General features: G+C 38.9%; 2 protein-coding genes across 2 annotated transcripts in view; both read right to left on the minus strand.

Annotated features, from left to right (window-relative positions):
• Window positions 1–350: 350 nt before the first annotated feature.
• On the minus strand, window positions 351–4959 carry LOC111570992 (polyunsaturated fatty acid lipoxygenase ALOX15B-like). Its single transcript, XM_055009571.1, has 6 exons — window positions 4951–4959; window positions 4594–4792; window positions 4355–4436; window positions 4012–4134; window positions 3787–3890; window positions 351–3517 (listed from the first exon to the last, which is right to left on the minus strand). Exons 1-6 carry the CDS (start codon window positions 4957–4959, stop codon window positions 3510–3512), a joined length of 525 nt encoding a protein of 174 aa, XP_054865546.1. The 3' UTR covers window positions 351–3509.
• A 1273-nt stretch (window positions 4960–6232) lies between these two features.
• The window catches only part of tbck (TBC1 domain containing kinase), a 60713-nt gene continuing 44928 nt past the window's right edge, over window positions 6233–22017 (minus strand). Inside the window, exons 24-26 of the mRNA XM_023274009.3 lie at window positions 21207–21370; window positions 15118–15277; window positions 6233–6639 (exon numbers count right to left, since the gene is read on the minus strand). Coding sequence (XP_023129777.2) covers window positions 6529–6639; window positions 15118–15277; window positions 21207–21370 — 435 coding nt within the window. The 3' untranslated portion in view covers window positions 6233–6528. The remainder of the gene's footprint in view (window positions 6640–15117; window positions 15278–21206; window positions 21371–22017) is intronic.

Here is a 22017-nt window from a genome sequence, read left to right on the forward strand (position 1 = left end):
TAATTGTATTTAATGTTTAACTATATTAAACAGACAAAATATTGAATTAGATAATTAAACAAGATACATGTTATTATGAAATTAAACAAAATTTTTAAAATACAAATATTAAAAATTACAGATAAAATATTTTCCATAATTACACATTTAAAAAAATACTTTTAAATAATAAAACTTTTTAAAAGTTTTATTGTATTAAATTTTTTCCTTTGATTTAATTGCTTTTTGTTATGTAGTTTATTTCTTTAATCTTCTTTTTCTGTCAAGATTTTAACCCCAACCTTAAAACTGAAATAAACCCTTAAATCACAACGAAAATACTTCTGTTGTCAGAATCATGAGTTAGTCAATTATTCAGTTTATCAATTCAACTTTATTTGTTTAGCACCTTTCACACAGATGACACAACTAAACAAGCAAAGAGAAAAAAAACTATACTAAAACTATGATTAAAATGCAAAAACATTTCAAAAAAGATTTAACATGGTAACAAAATATGTTGTGTCCAGGGGATGGAGAGAGTTTATTGAAGTCTTCTTGGGCTCACATGGGAAATCATTTAAAATATAAACTTGATATTCAGTCTAAGGAAACTGCAGAGCGACAGAAGAACCAACAATATCTCCTGTTTTCTCCTTTAATCAGTTGACTCTTCTTGTGCTTTCAGACCAAAGAACTACAGACTCTTCACAACCTGCTCAAACTCTTGGTACAGGACCTCACCACACGGGTCAAGAAGGTTTCCATCTCATTTCTACTCTGAAGCTCACCTTCTCCTGCTCAAACTGCTGACAAATGTTTCTGCTGCTCTAAAGTCTGGTCTCCAGAACTTCCTAAAAACTCTCAAAGTCTCTTGTGCTGCAGGTTGCTTTGTAGAACTGTTGCAGAAAACCTCACTAAACCACATGGAGGGGCCTCAAGATAGTCGTCCAAATGAAACCGTACAAAAACCAAACTAACACAACCCAAATGCTAAAGTTTCCTGCTGCCTACCAGAGAACCTCTGAGAACAGAGAATCAGGACAGGAACTCTTACCTTCTGGACAACCAACGTTGGTTCACAAACAAGAATACAGAATGTGTCTGACCAAAAACCTCTAAAGACTCACTACAGCCAAGATAAAGACACAACTCAGCTGCACCAAATCCACTAATCACTGCAAACATTAGCACCATGTGCTAACTGTGGCTACAGAACCACATTTACCAAGACAACTATCCAGTACAAAGCCCTGAAACACGCCAAGAAACACATTAAAGACGATTTTACTGCTGGAAGCTGCAAGCCAACACCTAAAGAACAAACTAAAGCAAGGAGCCAAACCCAGTTCAGTGGTGAAGACAAGCAGAGGAAATGTTTGTCTGCAGCTAAATAAAGCAGGAAGACACTGAGCTGCTCAGGTGTTCCTGATAACACCAAGCAGCCACCTGGACAGCCAATAGGAACACAGCCTACTGGAAGTCCAGAGGGCTGGGTTAGTGAAGGAAATTTAGTTTAAAGTTGAAGCAGAAAGTTAACAAAGAAAGTTGAAAACCACCTTCTGATACCTGAAATCTCTGAGTTTTCACACAAAGAACACCTGAACATGTCATGTTATTTTAGAAAACAAACCAACTTAGAGGCATTTGTTCACATGTGGCTGAATAGGAGGCCGTCCAATCAGATTTGAGGTCTTCACTCTGTAGGTTGGTTGTTTGGTGAGACTCTTGGACCTCCATCAGCTGATGTGGATGTTTGATGGTCTTCTTCTCTAGTGCCAGATGATTCATCCATGAATTCAGCAGCTACAGACTGAAATGAAGCTCATGCTGCCATTATTGAATTCCTGTTCCAGATCATATGTTCAGAGCTCACCTTGAATGCATGACGTCTGCTGTCTGATAGTTTTTCTCATTGTAGTCTTCAATAAAGTCTTTTTCCTCATGTCAGGATGTGGTGAGACTCTTTCTCAGTCTCTGCAGACGTCCCTCATTGTGCATCTCCAGAGAAGAAACAGAAAAACTGGTCACTCCTTCAGCATCACAAACGCTCTCCAGCATTGAGAGTGTTTTAGGAATTCGTTCATTGTGTTGTGAATTTTGAAGGCGCAGAAACTTTACAGCTGCCAAAGATATGAGCTCCAATTCTGGATGTTTTAGGAAATGAAGTTCATCAAATGAACACTTGATTTTTGCTCATAACTCTCATTAAATTACTGAAGAAATGAAACAAAAACCTGTAAACTCTCAGGCAGCTTTTGTTAAAGTTTGTCTATAATTCTATCATCATGTTCTGGAACCAGAACTCTGCAGAAGTTCCTTCAAACAGATACTTGTGTGTTTCTATTTAAGGCCTCAGGTTTGAACATACAGCAGAGGATTAGAAAGGAGTGATTTTAATATTTAAATCAGTCCAGTAAATGTTTGGAGTCAAATAATAATGTAGAGTGTCACTTAAATGTCAGCTAAGGTAAAACTATCCTTTTAATGTACGCTTTCAACGGATTAAATGCACGAACCAAAAGGAAATACATGTGACAATGTGCATTGTATTTCATTTTCTTGCTTTAATTTGTTTTTATCTAGGCATTTCAAATCCTCTACAGTTGCGCCAGTTTTGGTTTGCTTCTCAAAAGCATGTTAAGCCTCAGGTGACACGTCTTTGTCCCACTGCAGGTCGCTGGTCGAAGCAGTTCGTAGAGTCGGGATGCTTGGAGGAAAATGAGGTTTGCTGGCTTTCACATGGAGATGCTGCTGTAGATGCTGTTGTAGAGCTGATCGATCTTCGCCTCTAAGAATTCCTGTTTTTGTGCCAAAATTCATGATAATTATTTTTTTAAAGAAAACCTTTCCGGAGTGTTTTTCACAGCCTGCTTTACATTATTTCATCATATGGCACATTTTTACAACATGTTGAAAAATCTCACTTTTTTTTCGACATAGTATACTATGGCGTTTTTTTGGGCCAAAATTCGTGATGTTTTTTTTTTCAAAGAAAACCTTTCTGGAGTGTTTTTCACGGCCTCCTTTACATTATTTCCTCATATGGCACATTTTTACAACATGTTGAAAAATCGCATTTTTTTTCGACATAGTATACTATGGCGTTTTTCTTGCGCCAAAGTTCATGAGGATTTTTTTTTTCAAAGAAAACCTTTCTGGAGTGTTTTTCACGTCCTACTTTACATTATTTCATCATATGGCACATTTTTACAACATGTTGAAAAATCGCATTTTTTTTTTCGACATAGTATAATATGACATTTTTTTGCGCCAAAATTCATGATGATTTATTTTTCAAAGAAAACCTTCCCGGAGTGTTTTTCACATCCTACTTTACATTATTTCATCATATGACACATTTTTACAACATGTTGAAAAATCCCATTTTTTTTTCGACATAGTATACTATGGCATTTTTCCATCCATCCATCCATTACCTATACACCACTTAATTCTCATTAGGGTCACGGTGGGGGCTGGAGTCTATCCCAGCTGACTCGGGCGAAGGCAGGGGACACCTGGCCAGGTCACCAGTCTATCACAGGGTTACACATAGAGACAAACAATCAGACTCACATTCACACCTACGGACAGTTTAGAGTTACCGATTAACCTCAGCACGTTTTTGGACTGTGGGAGGAAGCTAGAGAACCTGGAGAAAACCCGTACAGGCACAGGGAGAACATGCAAACTCCAGGCAAAAAGACCGGGGACTAAAAACTGCCATATTTTTGTAGGAGGTAGTTGAATGCATGCTACTGTACACATTGTATGAAGCAATCTATTAATATGATACTACAGTACCTGATATGGGAGTCCATTTGTTGTAAAACACCTGACTGATGTCATCAACATTAGTCCATGGCTCCTCAGAAGCTGACAGTCCTTTCAGCTCTAGCTCTGTCATTCTAGAAAGAAAAAACAAAGCAAGTTCATTATGGTGCTGTAGCTAATTTCAATAAGTAGATATTAAAACATCTACTTATTTCAATATCTATCTATAAATAAGCAGACAGATGAGGCCTTCACCCTATGGATGCTGTGAAGGCAAACTCTGTTTCCTTGGTGAAGGAGAATCGGACCTCACAAGGCAGTGAAGAAAGGTCTTCTGCCTTAATGCCGTGGGGTATTCCCTCCATATACGCATCCCAGCTAGGAAAAATAAAGAAGAGCAGAGTGGTGACAATGGATTTGAATGTATCTGCAGTTTGTGGTTTGATAGATTTTAATAAATCCTGGCAGATGGAACAATGTTAAATTGTGGTTCATTTATCATGATGCATCATGAATCCATATTCAACTGATGGTAGAGGAGGTCTGTTAGGTTTGAGTTGCGTATTTACTAAAATGTGTGCAAACTCTGAGCTCTCACCGATACTCTTCCTCACGCTGCTTCAGCTCCTGCTGTCGACTGTACCTGCCAAGATGATGGGTGTCGTCAAAGACTCTCAGAGCTTTAAAGGAAAAACAAAAGAACCAGGTTTAGAACTGTTGACTAATACTGTATGATGGGATGAAGTTGCTTGAGACTCCTCAGTCTAGTTTGCAGAGCCTGTTTTTGTTTCATATCTTCTGTAGTCAGTGCACAGAATATTACAAGTCTCCACAAACCTGTTCCCTCCCTGAATTGGTGCACTTCGTTGTCAGTGATCCAGCGGTAGATGGGAAAGTTGTAGGTTTCTCCTTCAGGGGATTTCACTTCTACCTTGGCAGGGAACCAAGCATCGTCTGGGAACAGAGGGAGACGTTGTTTGTCTAGTTCGATCAGCACCAGCTTTCCAAGGGAGGTGGGGCAGGACACGTAAAAGCTCTAGAACAATGACAGAATACAAGAACTCTAAAAAACTGTAAGAAATCAAGATCAAGTGTGTTTGTAATCAGTTGGAACAAATAAAAATGCTGCAATACGATGGTCCTGATTGAATGATGAGCTTTTGGGAACACTTGATGCACATTTCCTGTTGCTACACGAGTCATTGAGACAATCTGTGCAAAGCTGAGGAAGCATGTGATAGATTTAAACATGCAGATGCATATTCTGAACTTACTAGTCCCTTCACGAAGGTTAAAGCTCCTTTCCAGGGCTTGAGTCATGTGTGGTCGCTCTCTCCATCTGTGCCCACCAGCTTAATGTTGATATTGTTTATAGTGCTGCCACTGGCAAGAAAGCCAGTGTGTACAGTCACTATATATTCCACCATTTTCAATCTTCAAAGTCTGGAATGCTAGTGAGGAGAGAATATTACAATAACCATTCTGTGATTGTCAGATGAACCGAGGTGTGCAACAACATTAAATAACAATGGCAAAAGATATAACAAATAATACTGAATGATTCATTGCAGTCAAATCATTGCTTATTGAAATCAAACATCTGTCCTACCTCTGCCAATAAGGGGAAGTTCCTTTGAAGAAGCGTCCAGTTATCACCACTGATTTTTCTTCTTATACATACAGTTTGGTGGGAGTGTCCAGTCAGCAGCTATAGTCAGAAGGAATGTTGGGCATGTACAAACAACTACTGCACCTGAAAAAAAAAGGAAGACAGTGCAAAACACTCAAGTCCGAAAACAAGAAGAGTTCATCCAGTACAGCTGCATTTCCAGTTAAATGTGAGACCATTTAAATGAACAACAAAACCAAAAAAATCACAAACAACACATTCACCTACATAATTGGAGCTTCAAGTCTAAAATGCATGAGAAACAAAAATAGACAGCACTGCAAATACAGTACATATAGAAGAAAGTAGAGATAATGCCTGCTTGAGTCAGTAACTTCTTTTAAATCACTTCTTAAAACCTATTTTTATAGACTTGCTTTTATGCGAAGTTTACTTTTAGCTTTAATTAGTTTTAGTCTTCTATTTTTTTATTATGCCTTATTTTATGTTTTCTCGTTTTATTTGAATTGTAATTGTCTGGTTCTTTGGTGTGATGTCATCTCTAATTCTTTAATTACTCCGCCACGGAGTTATGTGTCGATGTGTACGTTTGTTTGTTATTCTGTGCACAACATTACTCAAAAACGGACTAATGGATTTGGAGGAAATTTTCAGGGAAGGTCAGAAATGACACAAGGACCAAGTGATTAGATTTTGGCAATGATGTGTCTGTGTTGCATGTTTTGACTGTAAAAACACCTTGTGAACGCTGTTCTTAAGGGTGCTATATAAAGAGTTATTATTATTATCATTATACTGTGACTTTTCAACATTGTAAATGGAAACAGGACTTATGAAATCACCAAATGCACAAATCACTGATATTTTTATTGTCTATCACACATTTATTACATTTGTGCTTTTATTTCAAAGCTTCCACAGAACATAGCAGTTGTTTTAGTAAAAAAAAAAAGAAACATTTGACATAAAAAATAATAAAACTAATTTGCATGATAATGAAATCAGAGCATTGACAGGAGGATTTTTTCAGTTTGATTAGAATAATTCCAAATACAATGATGACTTTTTTTCCCTTTAACTCTTCTTCGCTTCAACAGTCTTTTCACTTGTCCCTTATGCTCCAGTGAAGCTGAGAAACAGGTTTAGATCTGAGGGGAGGGGACGGTCAGGAGTCCAGTGGGCTTCAGCTTGTTGATTCCTCCATCCAGGATACAAACCCGTGGAAAATTCACCTTGACTAGATGTGCAGCAAACTGGGAGGGAGGTAAAAACAAAACAATAGAAAGGCAGTCAATTTCCTGTTGGCATGAAGTAAAGCATTCATGAACTGACAAGACTCAACAGTGCTGTGAGGTCACTGAGTTAATCAGAACTACTATTGCAGCACATGAGAAATCACGACTTTACACAATGAAAGTTCCAGCAAGCAGGAAGCACCTTAGGCAATGCCGTGAAGGGACAGTTATTTCAGCATCAGAGTTGACACAGACAATAAAGGAAGTGTGAGGAAGTAAAGTCAAAATTAACGGGACAACTAATCATTTCACACCAAAGAAAAAAAATAACTGTCTGGACTGAACTTGAAGCCTCCAGTCCTTCTCTATCACATGCATCTTTGATAAAATAACTGTGTTGATGTGCTGTCTAACATTCTTTGTATCTAATATTAGTACAATAAAAACATTAACTGGAGATGTAAAAGCCAAATTTTCATCTGGCAGTCTTGACAAAAACTGAATACTGGACAGAAACATAAATAAAAAAAAAACTACTAATTCTGGTAGCAGTTATTGCCACAATATACTGTTAGGCTGAAGTGATGTTGCTCTCATTGTAATCTCTCTTTGGCCTGCGTTGTGCAATATTAGCCCTTCAGATGGTGACACAAACTGAGGAAATCTGATTACAAAACCTCTAAATGAGAAAGAAAGATTGTTTCACACACAACAGTTATTAAGGAAACTGACATTGACCGATGACTGAACTTCACTTGTGTCACGCAATGTTCATATTGAATGAATCATTTAAAATTTGGGGTCACCCAGACAATTTCATGTTTTCCATGAAAACTCACACTTTTATTCATGTGCTAATGTAATTGCACAAGTGTTTGCTGATCATCAATTAGCCTTTCAACACCGTTAGCTAACACAATGTAGCATTAGAACACAGGAGTGATGGTTGCTGGAAATGTTCCTCTGTACCCCTATGGAGATATTCCATTAAAAATCAGCCGTTTCCAGCTAGAATAGTCATTTACCTCATTAACAATGTCTAGACTGGATTTATGATTAATTTAATGTTTTCTTCATTTAAAAAAATGCTTTTCTTTCAAAAATAAGGACATTTCTAAGTGACACCAAACTTTTGAACGGCACTGTATATTTTTCTAAGTAAGCAAGCACTATTTGAAACCTGTAAAATTTTCTGAAGCCTTTAATTTAAACATGCGAAGACTTAACACTTCATGCAAAGCCTTTGAGGGAAACTGTTCAGCGGACAAAATATAACTGTGATGATGACATGATTTTTATCGATTCATGTCTTGACACTGAACTGTTGCCCATTTTCAGACAGCTAATATCTTCTGTCCTCTGGGGTTTTTTGCTACAGAGCTGTCCTAATTAAGTACAATCAAAGTTCTGACATGCGCACTTCTTTTAATTGTCAACTGTCATCCAAACAACATTAAATTAAAAGCCCCCTAAGGAAAAAATTACTTTTTACGAAGATGGACTTGAAGCATTGTTTGTTTTAGCAGCTTGTGAAGCTAACTACTCTTTACATGCAGTTATTGAAGTGCACACAAACTAGGGCTGCAACTTATATTTATTTCTTTTATTTCATGACATATTTGTAGATTGCAGATTGTTAAATTAATGTCTTTACTTATAATACTGCAATTGGAGACATCTGTTCCTGTGTTTTTGGCACAGTGTCGACATTGACTATGGCACCTCCAATTCAACCAACTATCCAATGACGATTGTACACCTGGGTTGGGTTGAAGATGTCTGTTTGCATCATATCTTTGTCCCCATTGACTCTGATGAAGACAGTAGTATTGAAATGTGTGTTTGTACAATAAAATGCTGTGAATACATCAGTGTGCTCCAGCTAGCTTTTGTACTCTGGAAACTCGCTGTCCTCGAGCTGAGCAGCACCTGTTCAGCTGCATTTTGTTGGAAGGTGCAGACAGGAACCGGTTTGGAATGTTTGTTGAAACAGTTGCTTATCTACTATCAGGTCCATAAGTATTTGGGCACAATATGCAGCATTTCAGCTCTGTACACCACCACAGTGGATTTGAAATGAAACAATCCAGATGTGCTTTAAGTACAGACTTTCACTTTTAATTTGAAGGTATTTACATTACCGTTCAAAAGTGTGGGGTCATTTAGAAATGTCCTTATTTTAGAAAGAAAAAAATAATTTTCAATGAAGACAACATTTAATTAATCAGAAATACAGTCTAGACATTTTTAATGTGGTAAATGACTATTCTAGCTGGAAGCAGCTGATTTTTAATGGAATATCTACATAGAGGTACAGAGGAACATTTCCAGCAACCATCAATCCTGTGTTCTAATGCTACATTGTGTTAGCTAATGGTGATGAAGGGCTAATTGATGATCAGAAAATCCTTGTGCAGTTATGTTAGCACATGAATAAAAGTTTGAGTTTTCGTGGAAAACATGAAATTGTCTGGGTGACCCCAAACTTTTGAACGGTAGTGTACATCCATATCAGGTGAACAGTGGAGGAATTACAACACATTTTATACGTGCTCTCCACCTTTTCAAGAGACCAAAAGTTATCGGCCAAACGAACAGAAGCATAATGTCACTTTAAAAATTTGGTTGCAAATCCTTTGTGATCAATGACAGCCTGAAGTCTGGAACCCACAGACATCACCAGACGCTGGGTTTGGTCCCTGGTGAAGCTCTGCCAGGCCTCTACTGCTGCTGTCTTCAGTTCTTACTTGTTCTTGGGACATTTCGTCTTCAGTTTTGTCTTTAGTAAATGAAATGCAAGATCAATTGGATTCAGGTCAGGTAATTGACTTGGCCATTGCAGAACATTCCACTTCTTTGCCTTAAAAAACTTTTTGGTTGCTTTTTCAGTATGCTTTGGGTTATTGTCCATCTGCATCGTGAAGCACCGTCCAATGAGTTCTGAAGCATTTAGCTGAATATGAGCAGATAATATTGCCCAAAACACCTCAGAATTCATCCTACTACTTTTGTCAGCAATCACATCATCAATAACTATCAGAGAACCAGTTCCACTGGCAGACACACATGCTCACAACATGATACTACCACCACCATGCTTCACTGAAGAGCTGGTATGCCTTGGATCTTGAGCAGTTCCTTCCTTTCTGCAGACAAGTTGCTACAAGGTGATCTTTGTCTCATCTGCCCACAGGATATTATTCCAGAACTACACAGGGTCTTTTAGGCATTTTCAGTCAAACTCTAATCTGGCATTCCTATTTTTGAGGCTCACCAATGGTTTACAGCTTGTGGTGAACCCTCTGTATTCACTCTGGTGAACTCTTCTCTTAATCGTTGACTTTTACCTCCTGGAGAGTGTTCTTGATCTGGCCAACTGTTGACAAGGGGTTTTTCTTGACCAGGGTTGGGTTTCTTCTGTCCTCCACCACACCTCTGGGCCTTTTGGCGCTACTGAGCTCACCAGTGTGTTCTTTCTTTTTAAGAACGTGCCAACCAGTTGATTTGGAACCACCTAATGCTTTCTCTTTATCAGCCTCATGATGGCTTGCTTCATTGACAGTGACTGCTCTTTGGACTTCACATTGAGAGTTGACCTCACCAAACGCAAATATCACACTTAAAATGAACTCTAGACCTTTCATCTGTTCCTTGCAAATGAAATAATGAGGGAATAACACACAACTGACCATGGAATAGCTAGGCAGCTTCCCTTAAAACTAAAATAAAATGTGTTGTAATTCCTGCACTGTTTACCTGGATGTAAATACCCTCAAATTAAAGCTGAAAGTCTGCACTTAAAGCACATCTTGACTGATTACAGAGTTGAAATGCTGAAAATAGTGTCAATGTCCAAATATTTATGGACCTGACTGTATTTTCTGTTTATCGACTAATGAGTTAATTGCCTCATTTTGCAGCTCTAGTTTACATATTCATATATTACACTAGAAATAGACAGATTCTTGTGTACACTGATGCACACTGAAATACAGTTTCACAACTCTCTGCATATGTTGCTCAATAATATCCCTGCAGAATAGGCAGTACTTTAGTTCCGCCTGAGGCGCATCTCTTAGTTAGCAGCATACCTTCCTAACACTCCTGCCACACTACAAATGTATATGTTGATCTGCCTGTAACATCAGCTGTCATACAGTCTGAACTTGGCTCTGAATAGAAATATGTTAACAGGAACATTTGAATAACAGCCTTGTGTCTGAATGTCTCTGTTAACCAGTCAATTTCAGTTTACAGCCAGACTCATGAAACATGTGATGACTGTGAAGTAATTTAATAAAAGGTAATATGTGTATTTGTTTTCGAAATCGAAGCTATCACTATATTGACATGCAAGTTAATAATTTCCAGTGAGAAGCATGCTGGCTTCACTTAGAGGCTATGAAGGCTTCACACACATCTTTGACCCGGCAGCACAGAACATCTATAAAAATCACCACAGTTTCAAGGTGAACACCCCAAATGTGAAATATGGCCACAACTTCACCATCTGTTCCTGAGTTATCGTGCTGAATAATGGGCAAATATAATGGTGTTTTTGCACAACATTATGTTGATGTTCACAGTTGAGCTTTTAAATATACAATGCCATTATTTCATCTTTTTTTTTTTTTGTTCAAAGTTTGAGTAAAATTTTGCAAAATTACTAAAAATGTTTTGTGAGGGCATAATGACCTTTGATTTTTGACCACTGAAATCTAATCAGTCATCCTCGAATCCAAGTTTGTGCCAAATATTAAGAAATTCAACTTCAAGAGATATCACATTCACGAGATTGTGACAGGCAAATTGAAAACATAATGCCTCCAGACACAGCATAATAGAGGTTAAAAGAAGTGAAAACCAGCAACTTCCCACAATGATGTGCAACAACTGTTGTAGAAAAACACTCTGTGAATTCATGTATTGTGCAACTGAATGATTTAGTCATTCATGTCCCCATGACAAACCAACAAAACAAGACCTATTTTGCCTGTTTGTGTTGTTGGTCACACACTCAGAGTTGTTTGATGGTAGAATTTAAAAATATCAGATTAGATCGTCTGTAAGGCTCCTGTAAGAACTGAGCCTGCAGAATTGGGCTCTCTTCTGAATGCTAGTGGGGTTTAGATGTTAAAGGTTTACAGTAAAGCCTGACTGCACAGTGAGTGGACTCATGGCTTTGCCCCAAAGTTAATGATAATGGTGCTGCGCAGAGATGTGACTGACATTTAAGCACAATTGAGTCCCTTTATCGACATTTAATTTCGTGACCTGCACCACTGGAAGGTCTTATGGATTGCTGAAGTGTGGGGTTTCTCATACAGTACATGCACCAGTAAGCTGCCTGCAAAACACCACATTGTAAAACCACCCATTTAGAAAATCTAATCGAGCTCACCATATGGATGATGAATAATCATCCTAACTTTTGCAAGTGATGATGAAAATGAAGATCAATTATCATGCCGGATCGTTATCACACAATGATAGTAATGAAAAATGTGCTCAGTTTTACTAAAGCCACACGACCAGTCAAAAGTTTGGACACACCTTCTCATTTAATTGTTTTTCTTCATTTTCATGACTGTTTACATTGTAGATTCTCACTGAAGGCATCGAATCTATGAATGAACACATACGGAATTATGCAGGAAACAAGAAGTGTGAAATAAGTCAAAACATGTTTTCTTGTTTCGTGTGTTCATTCATAGGTTTGATGCCTTCAGTGAGAATTTACAAAGTAAATAATCATGAAAATAAAGAAAAAACATTAAATGAGAAGGTGTGTCCAAAACTTTTGACTGGTAGTGTATGTAGGTTAATGCATGGTCAGTGGTATATTTAAATATGTTGGATGAGAAAACAGAAGATCTCAGGAATAAGGATGTTAAGAATATAAATCTGTTTAATTTAGCATAACCCTTTGATGCACAGCGTGGGTCAGGAGATACCCATTTTCCACTGGATTTGGATCACTTTTGACCCATGTTGTGTATCAAATGGTTAAAGCACATGAGGGTTATTGTGAAAAACATCAGAGGCACAATACCGAATCTGCAGTAAAGTAAAGCTATGACTATGTGCAGATAAACTAAACTATTACTAGTTTACAAATGGTTTTATTTGCACTCCGGTCTCTCTACAGATGAATTCTATCACATTAACAATTATACTTTTGAGTTCTTGCATACAAGTTTGACACAGTTGCTCCAAAAAATAAAGGCAAGATTGTCTCTATAATTAAGGAAAATTACTTATTTTCTGCTTTCACTTTCCAATATATGGAAGGAGGACATCTTTTCTAAATTGGGAAGTTGCCTGAAGTCATATCCCTGCTGAGTTTTTTAAATTCCAGTTTAGTTAATTTATTCCAAAAAAAGAACAAAAGGAGAATTCATAATGATCAATATAGCTCAGTTACGCTTAAGTGAGCAAAGTTATTTCTGTTCGCTGAAATGTCAATGACAGTGATTTATGTAAATTGCAGTTTCAGTGTCAGATAATGTCCTAATGTCTCTTAGAAATATGACAAAATCCCAAGTCTTTTTTTTTTTTTTTTTTTTTTTTTTTTTTTTTTTTTACTACATTATACTATCAAACTAACACAACTGAAAATTAAAGTATTGAAACAGGTCAAACCTAAATCACAGATGCTGTTTCCAGAGGCAAGTATTGCAGAAAATATTTCTAGTATTTCAAATATTCAAGTTTTTGTCCAGGCTGCTGTTAATTTGACAAGACGGGGTCTTAATATGGAGATTTATTGTCTCAGCAAAAGTGTCTACAAACAAACTATTAGCTCTGTGACAGTTCTTAGGCCCAGCAGTGCCTTAAATTAAATGCAAATATCTCCATGCTAACATGCTGATGTTTACCAGGTTTGGCATAATGCTCAGTGTGTTTACCATGTACAGATTATCATCTCAGCATGCTGCCAATTTGCACTTAACCCAAAGTGCAGCTGAGACTGATGGGAATGCCATTAGTCCTGAAGGGATTTTGTTGTAAATCAAAGTCTTACGATCATTAAAAGCTTGATGTGGTGATTCTGCAAAGATAATACTTGAGCGCATCCTTACAACTAAAATGTGGAACATGCGGAACATAAATGTGAGACAATCCACCTCATGGATACATCACCTAGAAACCATGAATGTCCTCATAAAATTTTGTGAGACTCCACCTAGTAGATAAATAAAATGCAAGTATTTCACTGAACGGGGGCAACCTGGTATCCACATGAGGACCCTGAGTTGGCTTCCACTACGACATGCTCTCTTCAAAAATGAATAATCTTCATAGTGTGACGCTTTCACTAGCGATGTCACATTTATGTGTCTAAAAATGTTTTTTGTACAAAATCATGTGTGCCTCTGTGTGGGGAAAAAAACTTAGTTGTTCACTTATTTTTAAGGCAGACAGCAGCACTGAGAGTTGTGATAATTGGTGTTGGTGAGTAATTTCACTTGAAAAGCCTGGGTGGGGTTCAGGATGATTCCAAACAATAACTTTCTCAAAAATGCCAGTAGGAAAACTTATTTCAAGAAACAGCATGAACTCATTAATGCGGTTACGTGTGACACTGAGGAGATAATGATTGGGGGGGATCATTGAGACAATGTGGCCCCAAAAATCTGATGTTATCCGTCACCCAAGACACTAAGGAGATCTCTGAAAACAGGAATACAGAGCAAACCTCCTCTCGTTTTTAAATAGAATCTACAGTTAAAAAACATTCATATGATGTCTGTTAGGATTTTTTTGTGTGCTGAATAACAGGAAGCAGGTATTTTTACTTGTCAGAAAAAAGGACGGGAACAGGTGAAGCTAATTTCATTAATCATAGCCCAGTTACATCAAATGACTCAGTCAGACATGACAGTGAACAAACATGCACAAGACCAGAATCCAGGAGTTATATTATCTAAGTGGAATGCAGGCATTTTTAATGCTATCAATTACACCCTGTGCTTTTCATACTACGAAAAGCCAAAATTTCTGCTTCAAAAAGGGTCTCTTATTCATTGCACTGTACATCTGTTTGTTGCTTATATGTTTTTCAAACAATTTTGTTGGATGGCAGCTGCTGTGATGGGCTCACTAAGTTCTTCCTGACAGAGACATTAATGTGTCTGTGACCAGTTTCATGAGAATACATCTGAAAGTAGTTGAGACATTTTATTAAAAAAATAAAAATAGAAAATCCACTTCATCTAGACAGCACTAGGACCAGCAGGTTTCATCTTCTGGGAACCATGAATCTCATTAAAATCCAGCAGACATGACAGTTGTTGATACGATAGATTCTGAACCAAAGGTTGGACCAAGCAACAGAATGACATTAGTATCCATATGAGCTCAGGGCAGAAATGAAACAGTAACAGAGTGTGTGTGTGTGTGTGTGTGTGTGTGTGTGTGTGTGTGTGTGTGTGTGTGTGTGTGTGTGTGTGTGTGTGTGTGTGTGTGTGTGTGTGTGTGTGTCTGTTTTCTCACCATAGCAGCACTCTTCATAGCGTGGCCGATGACCACGATGACGCGTCCTCTGTAGTTCTGGAGGACACCTGTTGCAGGACACTGCAGCAGCTCACCATCAGAGCTGAACGCTGTGTTGAAGGGAATGTTGATACTGCCAGAAATATGGCCTCTGCCGAAGCTAGAGGCACCGAGGTTAAGGAATACAGCTTCAAACAGGTCATCGAGGCCAAGGAATACAGGAATACACAGTATGAAACCATGATAAAGTGATACACTCATCATGCCTAGTGTCTACAAGCCTGTGGATCAGGGAGCATGAGATGTCATTTTCACACATGGATTGACCTCCACAGAGTCCAGACCTCAGCCCCATTGAGAATCTTTGGGATGTGCTGGAGAAGACTTTGTGCAGCGGTCCGACTCTCCCATCATCAATATAAGATCTTGGTAGGAAATTAAAGCAACTCTGGACAGAAATAGATGCTGTGATGTTGCAGAAGCTTATCGAAACGATGCCACGACGAATGTGTGTTGTTCTCAAAGCTAAAGTCCAATGAAATATTAGAGTGTGCAAGTTTTTTTTGGACAGGCAGTGTATAAAACACAAACTTCAACACAGCAATGTGTGAAACAAATTGCAGATGCAGAGCAGATGAAAATAAGACAGTCCCTCCAGGAATTTGCGATGTTGTGATCGCGAAAATTCATTCAATGTCCGCGAATTCTGCGCAACCTTGCAATTTTGTCCAATCATCGCAATTTTGGCCTGCAATTCTGACCCGCCTCCCATGAGTTCCACCAATCATAGCAGTCCCCAGCGCAACCGTAATGCACGTACATCAACAAATTCACTTGTTTTTGGCTTGAAGATGCAGACATGTCCCAATCAAATGTGTCTCATTTACCAACAAAAATTACTGTTGAAGACCATGAAACAATTAATTTGATGATGTTCTTCACCAAAGCGGAAGTAAACTGTTTTACACCCGTGCAATATTGTGCTGGAATACAAAAAAAAAAAATAAATCGTCGACTGACAAACACCACATTTCTACCGTGAAACATATCAGGAGAATGGCTGAAACGAGCGGACCGCAGACCCGACAAATCACCGTGATGGAAACTGTAACATCCAGATCTCTTGGAGCACTGAAAGAATGAAGGTGAGTTAGATTAATTATTCCGCCAAGAAACACGGCGGAGTTATGTGACGATAGTCATATGTGAATCATTCCTCTGTTAGCAACATTACTCAAAAACAGACCAACGGATTTGGATTAAGTTTTTAGGGAAGGTCAGAAATGACACAAGGACCAAGTGATTCGATTTTGGCAGTGATGTGGCTTGACGTGTGGCTCCACAGATTTGTTAAGGATTTCCCATTGAGACAGTGGCCGGTAACCATGGCAACAAGTGAACACTACCTGAGTGGCCTGCTGACGATCACATCATTGCGATCCTAAATCCACCGCTGTGGATGTATTGGAAATGCTACCATGAACAGCTGATTAAATTGTGGGGGCGTTTCTGAGTCCCATCAATTCCCGCCGCCCGCTACATATTGACAAGTGACAAGCTGTGAACGCATGTGTGTGAATACGTGTGTGCCAGGAAGTGAAACTAACTTTTTAAGCCACTAAGTGATGTGTCCAAATGTGATTCATTCACTAGTAAATTATCATTTTGTGCCTTAAATCTACCAACCACTTCATGTTAAACCAGTATCTGGCTGCTGCTACTTTCCCACCATAGTATGCCAGCTTTTGTGTAAATGGGTTGGAGCGTTAAAGAATTAATTTCACAATAAATATTGTCAATTACAATGTTGAAACATTCTAAAAGCTGAAAAAATGCAACTTTTTAGCAACTGTCACTGTCTCCCGCAATTTCATCGCAACAAATAAACTTAAAACATCGCAACTTACATCACAATTTTTTAGAAAAGCTGCCGCGAATTCAGGCATTTTCGGGCGCAACAATCTCGAAAAATGCCCACGAAATCCTGGAGAGACTGATAAGAGATGTAGGAAATATAATAAGCGTGTCAGCAGTGGAAGAGAAATGGACAAAAAAGAGAAGAAAAAGAAAAGAGAACAAAAAATAAGTGACTGCATCTTAGTGAGGCCTTTGACAAGGAAACAGCAAAACAACCGCAGAGTGGTATATATTAGAATCATAACTCCTTAGAAAAGGAGAACGCAGAGATATTGACGCTTTTGCTACAATTATTATGTTCACCAAACCATACCAGCTGCCACAGGAACAGAGAGAATTAATTTCATAGTACACGCTATAGTCCACGAGCTGAAAAATCCTTTTGTGGTACATATAGTCTTGGAGTTACATGATGCACACATTTCCAGAAGAGAACAATGGCAGAGTCCTTCAACAGCGAAATCTAGATTGCTCAGATTTACTTCTCACAGGCCTAAAAATTCATCAACTTTTTGTGACCACAGACACCCACAACAAAGCTTTGCCTAAGATTGCAATAAAGGTCAACAAGGGGTTGCCAAATCCTGTGAAAGTGGTCAAATCCCTTTGGTCCATGTGACTTGGCCTAAAGAGCATCTGTCTATTAGGAGGCCAGAGAGTAGAAATTTGGCTGGAGGAACTGCCATTTCAAAATTCTTGTCCACTAATCCTTATTGATCAATGGCTTTTTAACCCCTTAGATAATCACTATTCCACTGATGAACTGAAGGTTTGAGGCTCACTCCTTTAAGTCCATCCATCCATTATCTATACACTGCTTAATCCTCATTAGGGTCGGGGGGGGGGGGGGGGGGGGGGGGGGCAGGTCACCAGTCTAACACAGGACTACATATAGAGACAAACAATCACACTACGGACAATTTAGGGTTACCAATTAACCTCAGCATGTTTTTGGACTGTGGGAGGAAGCTGGAGAACCCAGAGAAAACCCACACATGCACAGGAAGAACATGCAAACTCCATGCAGAAAGATCCCGGGAAGACTGGGATGCGAACCAATGATCTTCTAGCTGCAAGGCGAAATTGCGAACCACCAAGCCACTGTGCAGCCCTCACTCCCTTTTAGTGCTTTTATTTATATATTCAAGGCTTTCCTGGCCATTATACTATATCCAGCAAAAGCAAAATTAATGTCTTAATGTAATACTGTAATTATATGCAGAACGATGAAAAAGACAGATAAAGAGGCTATTGATTGTGACAAGCAGTAGAAAGCTTCCTTTTTTTAAAAATCTAAAGGACGTAGAGGGAATTTTACTGTATCGCTGTGAGTCTGTATGCACATCAAGGACATACATATTGCTGCCGTGCATCCAAAAAACATGCATCTAAAAAACATGTTTCATGAAAAGGATGACCTTGTTTGGAGCTTTTTGAGAATTCCAGCTAAGCCAGAGGGGTTTAAAATTGTTTAAAAGCATAATAAAAAATTATTTGTCCTAAATATTCAAAACTGCTACTACAAATTATCTTATTTAGACTTCAAACAGTCACACACACTGCACACCCAGTGGTTGCAAATAGAAAAAGCTCAAGTGCTGCACCATTTAGTCCAACAAAGCTCAACTGTGAACAGCTTATTTAATTAAAAGAATGCCGGCCACATTTTACATTAAATTGCATCCACCATAACTATCAGGTGAGTGGTAGACTAATTGCTACAAAGAACAGAATTCTCTTATGAATAACACACACACAAAACCAAATGTAGCACATAAAAGAAGAAATAAAAGGCCAGAAGAATGCACTTTGCTCGGGTCAGATCTCTCAGACTGCAGGATTTGGTGGGGCAGCCTGTGTAGATATGAAGGGCCTAACTGAATGTTGCAGAATCTGGCAGCACATAACTGGAGCAGATCGTCCCTCCTGAATTTGCCCCTACTTGCCTCTGATGGAAACCAAGCTGTTTTGGTCTCTGTGCCCGAAGTTTAATTTCAGAACTCTGCAAAGCACTGGCACCAGGTCAAGAGGTAAGCAAGAGATCAGAGGCACTGTGGGATGAAAAGAAAGACTTCTTGCATGTATGTAGTTCTGCACACATTTTGCTGCCGCACGTGTCGCGACCTCTCAGTCTTGTTCACGAGTGAATGGACACAAAACTGTATCAGCAATGGTGCAGGTATAGATATGACATAAAAACAAGCTACACAAATTCAAAGAAGCATGAACTGCAGCTTTCATAGGGACCTGGAATATACTCAAGGAATTTGTCCTCTGAAGAACCAGGGCACCTGTGAAACTGAATAGAGACACATGCATCAAAGAGGAGAAATCTGTAGGTCAGTCAGGTAAGATGTAGAAGATCACTGCTCTGTGCACAGTGTTAAAATCAGTGTCTAAATGAGCCAGCTTTCAAGCTGTGTCCAACTAGATGGCTCTCTATAAGGTCTTGATAAAGAAAAAAGTAAAGGTATTATGTTTAACAGCTGAGAAGCCAGTCATTTTCCTCTGAGTGTCACACAGCCAGAACATTGTGCAGAACAGAATGTGTGAGATGTCTGGCTGCACCTCATTATCATTCCGCTATAGGGGATAAAAACCACTCTGACTTGTGTGCATTTCTTTAAAAAAAACACACACAATCACATTGGAAGCTAAGCTAGGCATACAGCTGACGGTGTCCCCTTAAAAACAGTGATGGAGGAATTGTTTTGGTGGAAAGTGAATGCTGTCATTAAAAGTGGCTGCCTTACTGCACGATCCAGTTCCTCTGCAGAATGTGAAAATTCAGGTTGCTGCTCAGAGGTTGCTGCTGTTTTGTTTGTTTGAAACTAGTAACATGTAGATTGCAGAAGCTGTGTAAAATATGCAGCCAATGATAAAGAATACAGACTACTGGAGACCAAATTAGAGCAAAAAGGACGATTAATATTAGACGTTTGATCACAAGGTAGCAAAATGTTTTAAAAAGAGGGATTGTTTGGGAGCTGCACAGTGGCTTGGTGGTTAGCACTCTCACCTTGCAGCTAGAAGATCCCTGGTTCATGTTGCCGCCTTCCCGGGATCTTTCTGCATGGAGTTTGCATGTTCTGAAAGTGACACAAGGACCAGCTCATTAGATTTTGGCAGTGATGTGGCTTAAAGTCTGGATCCACGGATTTGTTAAAGATTTCTGTATTATTGCAAGATAGCGGCACGACGTCACTGTAACTATGACAACAAGTGAACACTACGTCAGCTGCCTGCTGACAATCACATGATTGTGATCCTACTACAAATCCTACTTAAAAAGATTTCATTAGTCAGAAATCATACAACGGCTGAGCAGACTTGGCAGAGTTCAGTACGGAGCGATGCTGAACATCTTCTCCTCAAGTGCTAAAAGATGTCTGTTTACCTAACTGACGTATTAACTTCCATCAGGAATTGTGTTACACTGTCAAGGATTCTTAAGAACTGAAGAAGTTTTTTAGTATTGTATTATGTCTAATTGTTCACTCCCCCAGTGTGTCATATCAGACTTTTATTTTTAGCCATTTAGCTCTAACTTGAATAAGGTCAGCACAACAGCACAGGTAGGCTTGTTTACAACCCTACCTGTGCTATTTGATGCACATTTTGCCAGGCAAGATGTGGTTTGATTGTGGCTGTGAACCACAAAGAAACAAAAAAGACATTAAAAAAAACCCATCTGCAGCATGGATGTGAGTATGGAGCCATGTGGGGTTTTTTTGTCCTTAAGCATCTATTTCTGTCACTTTTGATTTTTATACCCAAATTCAACACGATGAACAACTTTCTAGAGAGCCTGTCTGAAACTGTGCACTGCTAATCCTTTATTTACCAGATGTTATGTAACCTCCATCTCTATGGCAGCTGCGCATTGAAGCGTCAACAGTGCGATTCAGAAATTTTAAGGAATGGAAAAGCTTCAAGTTTGAGCAGGTTTGAGTACATGAACATTACTGTAATCAGCCTTATCTGCAGCTGCCAATGCTGGTTATCACAGATATGTATGAAGATAAATGTGTGCAGAGCATCTGTTGTTTTGGCCATGTGGAATGCAACCCGGGGTTGTTAGGGCAAGCTTCTGTATGTTGTAGTGATTACATGAGCAGTGGAGTTGCATGTTTGAACTGTTGAATAGGTGAACAGAGAAACTGGAAGGATACTCTTCTACACTGCGAATATCCACAGCAACAATTTTGGGCTTGCCAGCTCTGCTCCTCTTGGTGGGCCCACCCAGTGACAGTTCACAGAGGTCGATTAAGTCCTCAGCCGAGATCCTGGGAGATACTTCTGCTTTCAGGTCACACAGCGCCAGAGGCTCCCGAGACTACAAGAGAGGAGGTCGCAGGAGATCAGATAAAGAGGGAGAGACTGGCAGTACATGTGTTCATAGACTTTCTGAATATCATTCTGAATGAGTTCTGATAAGAAATTATTGTAAAACGACACTGAAATGACAGAAAAAATAGTGTCAGCTTGGATATTATTGCTTCTTTAAAACTGGCTATTATACATTCTATTTCAAATAAACCTTTTCTGCATTAATAAGAATTTTTACGGCGCCTTTTAAAAAGAGCTCATCCCACTAAACGAAGAACAGAATTACATTTTGTATTACCATAAAAACTGGATTACGGCTCAGACAGGACCACAGACGTCCAACAGCAGAGGCCAGAACATGATTCTTTGCCAGTTTTCTACCTGAACTGCCAAATGGGTTCATTAAAGCCGCCAGCCAGAGGCATAGCTGAAGGGGACTGAACTCCACTCTGCTGTGGTGACCAAATGTTACACTACTATGATTCCCAGATGCCCTGAAATGACTTTAGGCCTAAAATGTGAAAACACTGAGGGCACCAACAGTTGTGTCCAAGTCCCCCGAAAAGTCTAACAGACAAAAATACTATAAGATATCGTGATTATGAAAGTTACCCAGCAGTTTGCTACTTTTGTTCATTGACATGCTAATTAAAT

Source organism: Amphiprion ocellaris, chromosome 4, assembly GCF_022539595.1.
Source record: "Amphiprion ocellaris isolate individual 3 ecotype Okinawa chromosome 4, ASM2253959v1, whole genome shotgun sequence".
Lineage (NCBI taxonomy): Eukaryota > Metazoa > Chordata > Actinopteri > Pomacentridae > Amphiprion > Amphiprion ocellaris.

What these genes read in the sequence shown, in the direction of transcription:
- LOC111570992 (XM_055009571.1), bottom strand. An exon ending in CAGCGTGAGGAAGAGTATCG is followed by an intron (nt 4,135 to 4,354) that starts GTGAGAGCTCAG and finishes TATTTTTCCTAG; the next exon opens with CTGGGATGCGTATATGGAGG. An exon ending in GCCTTCACAGCATCCATAGG is followed by an intron (nt 3,891 to 4,011) that starts GTGAAGGCCTCA and finishes TTTTCTTTCTAG; the next exon opens with AATGACAGAGCTAGAGCTGA.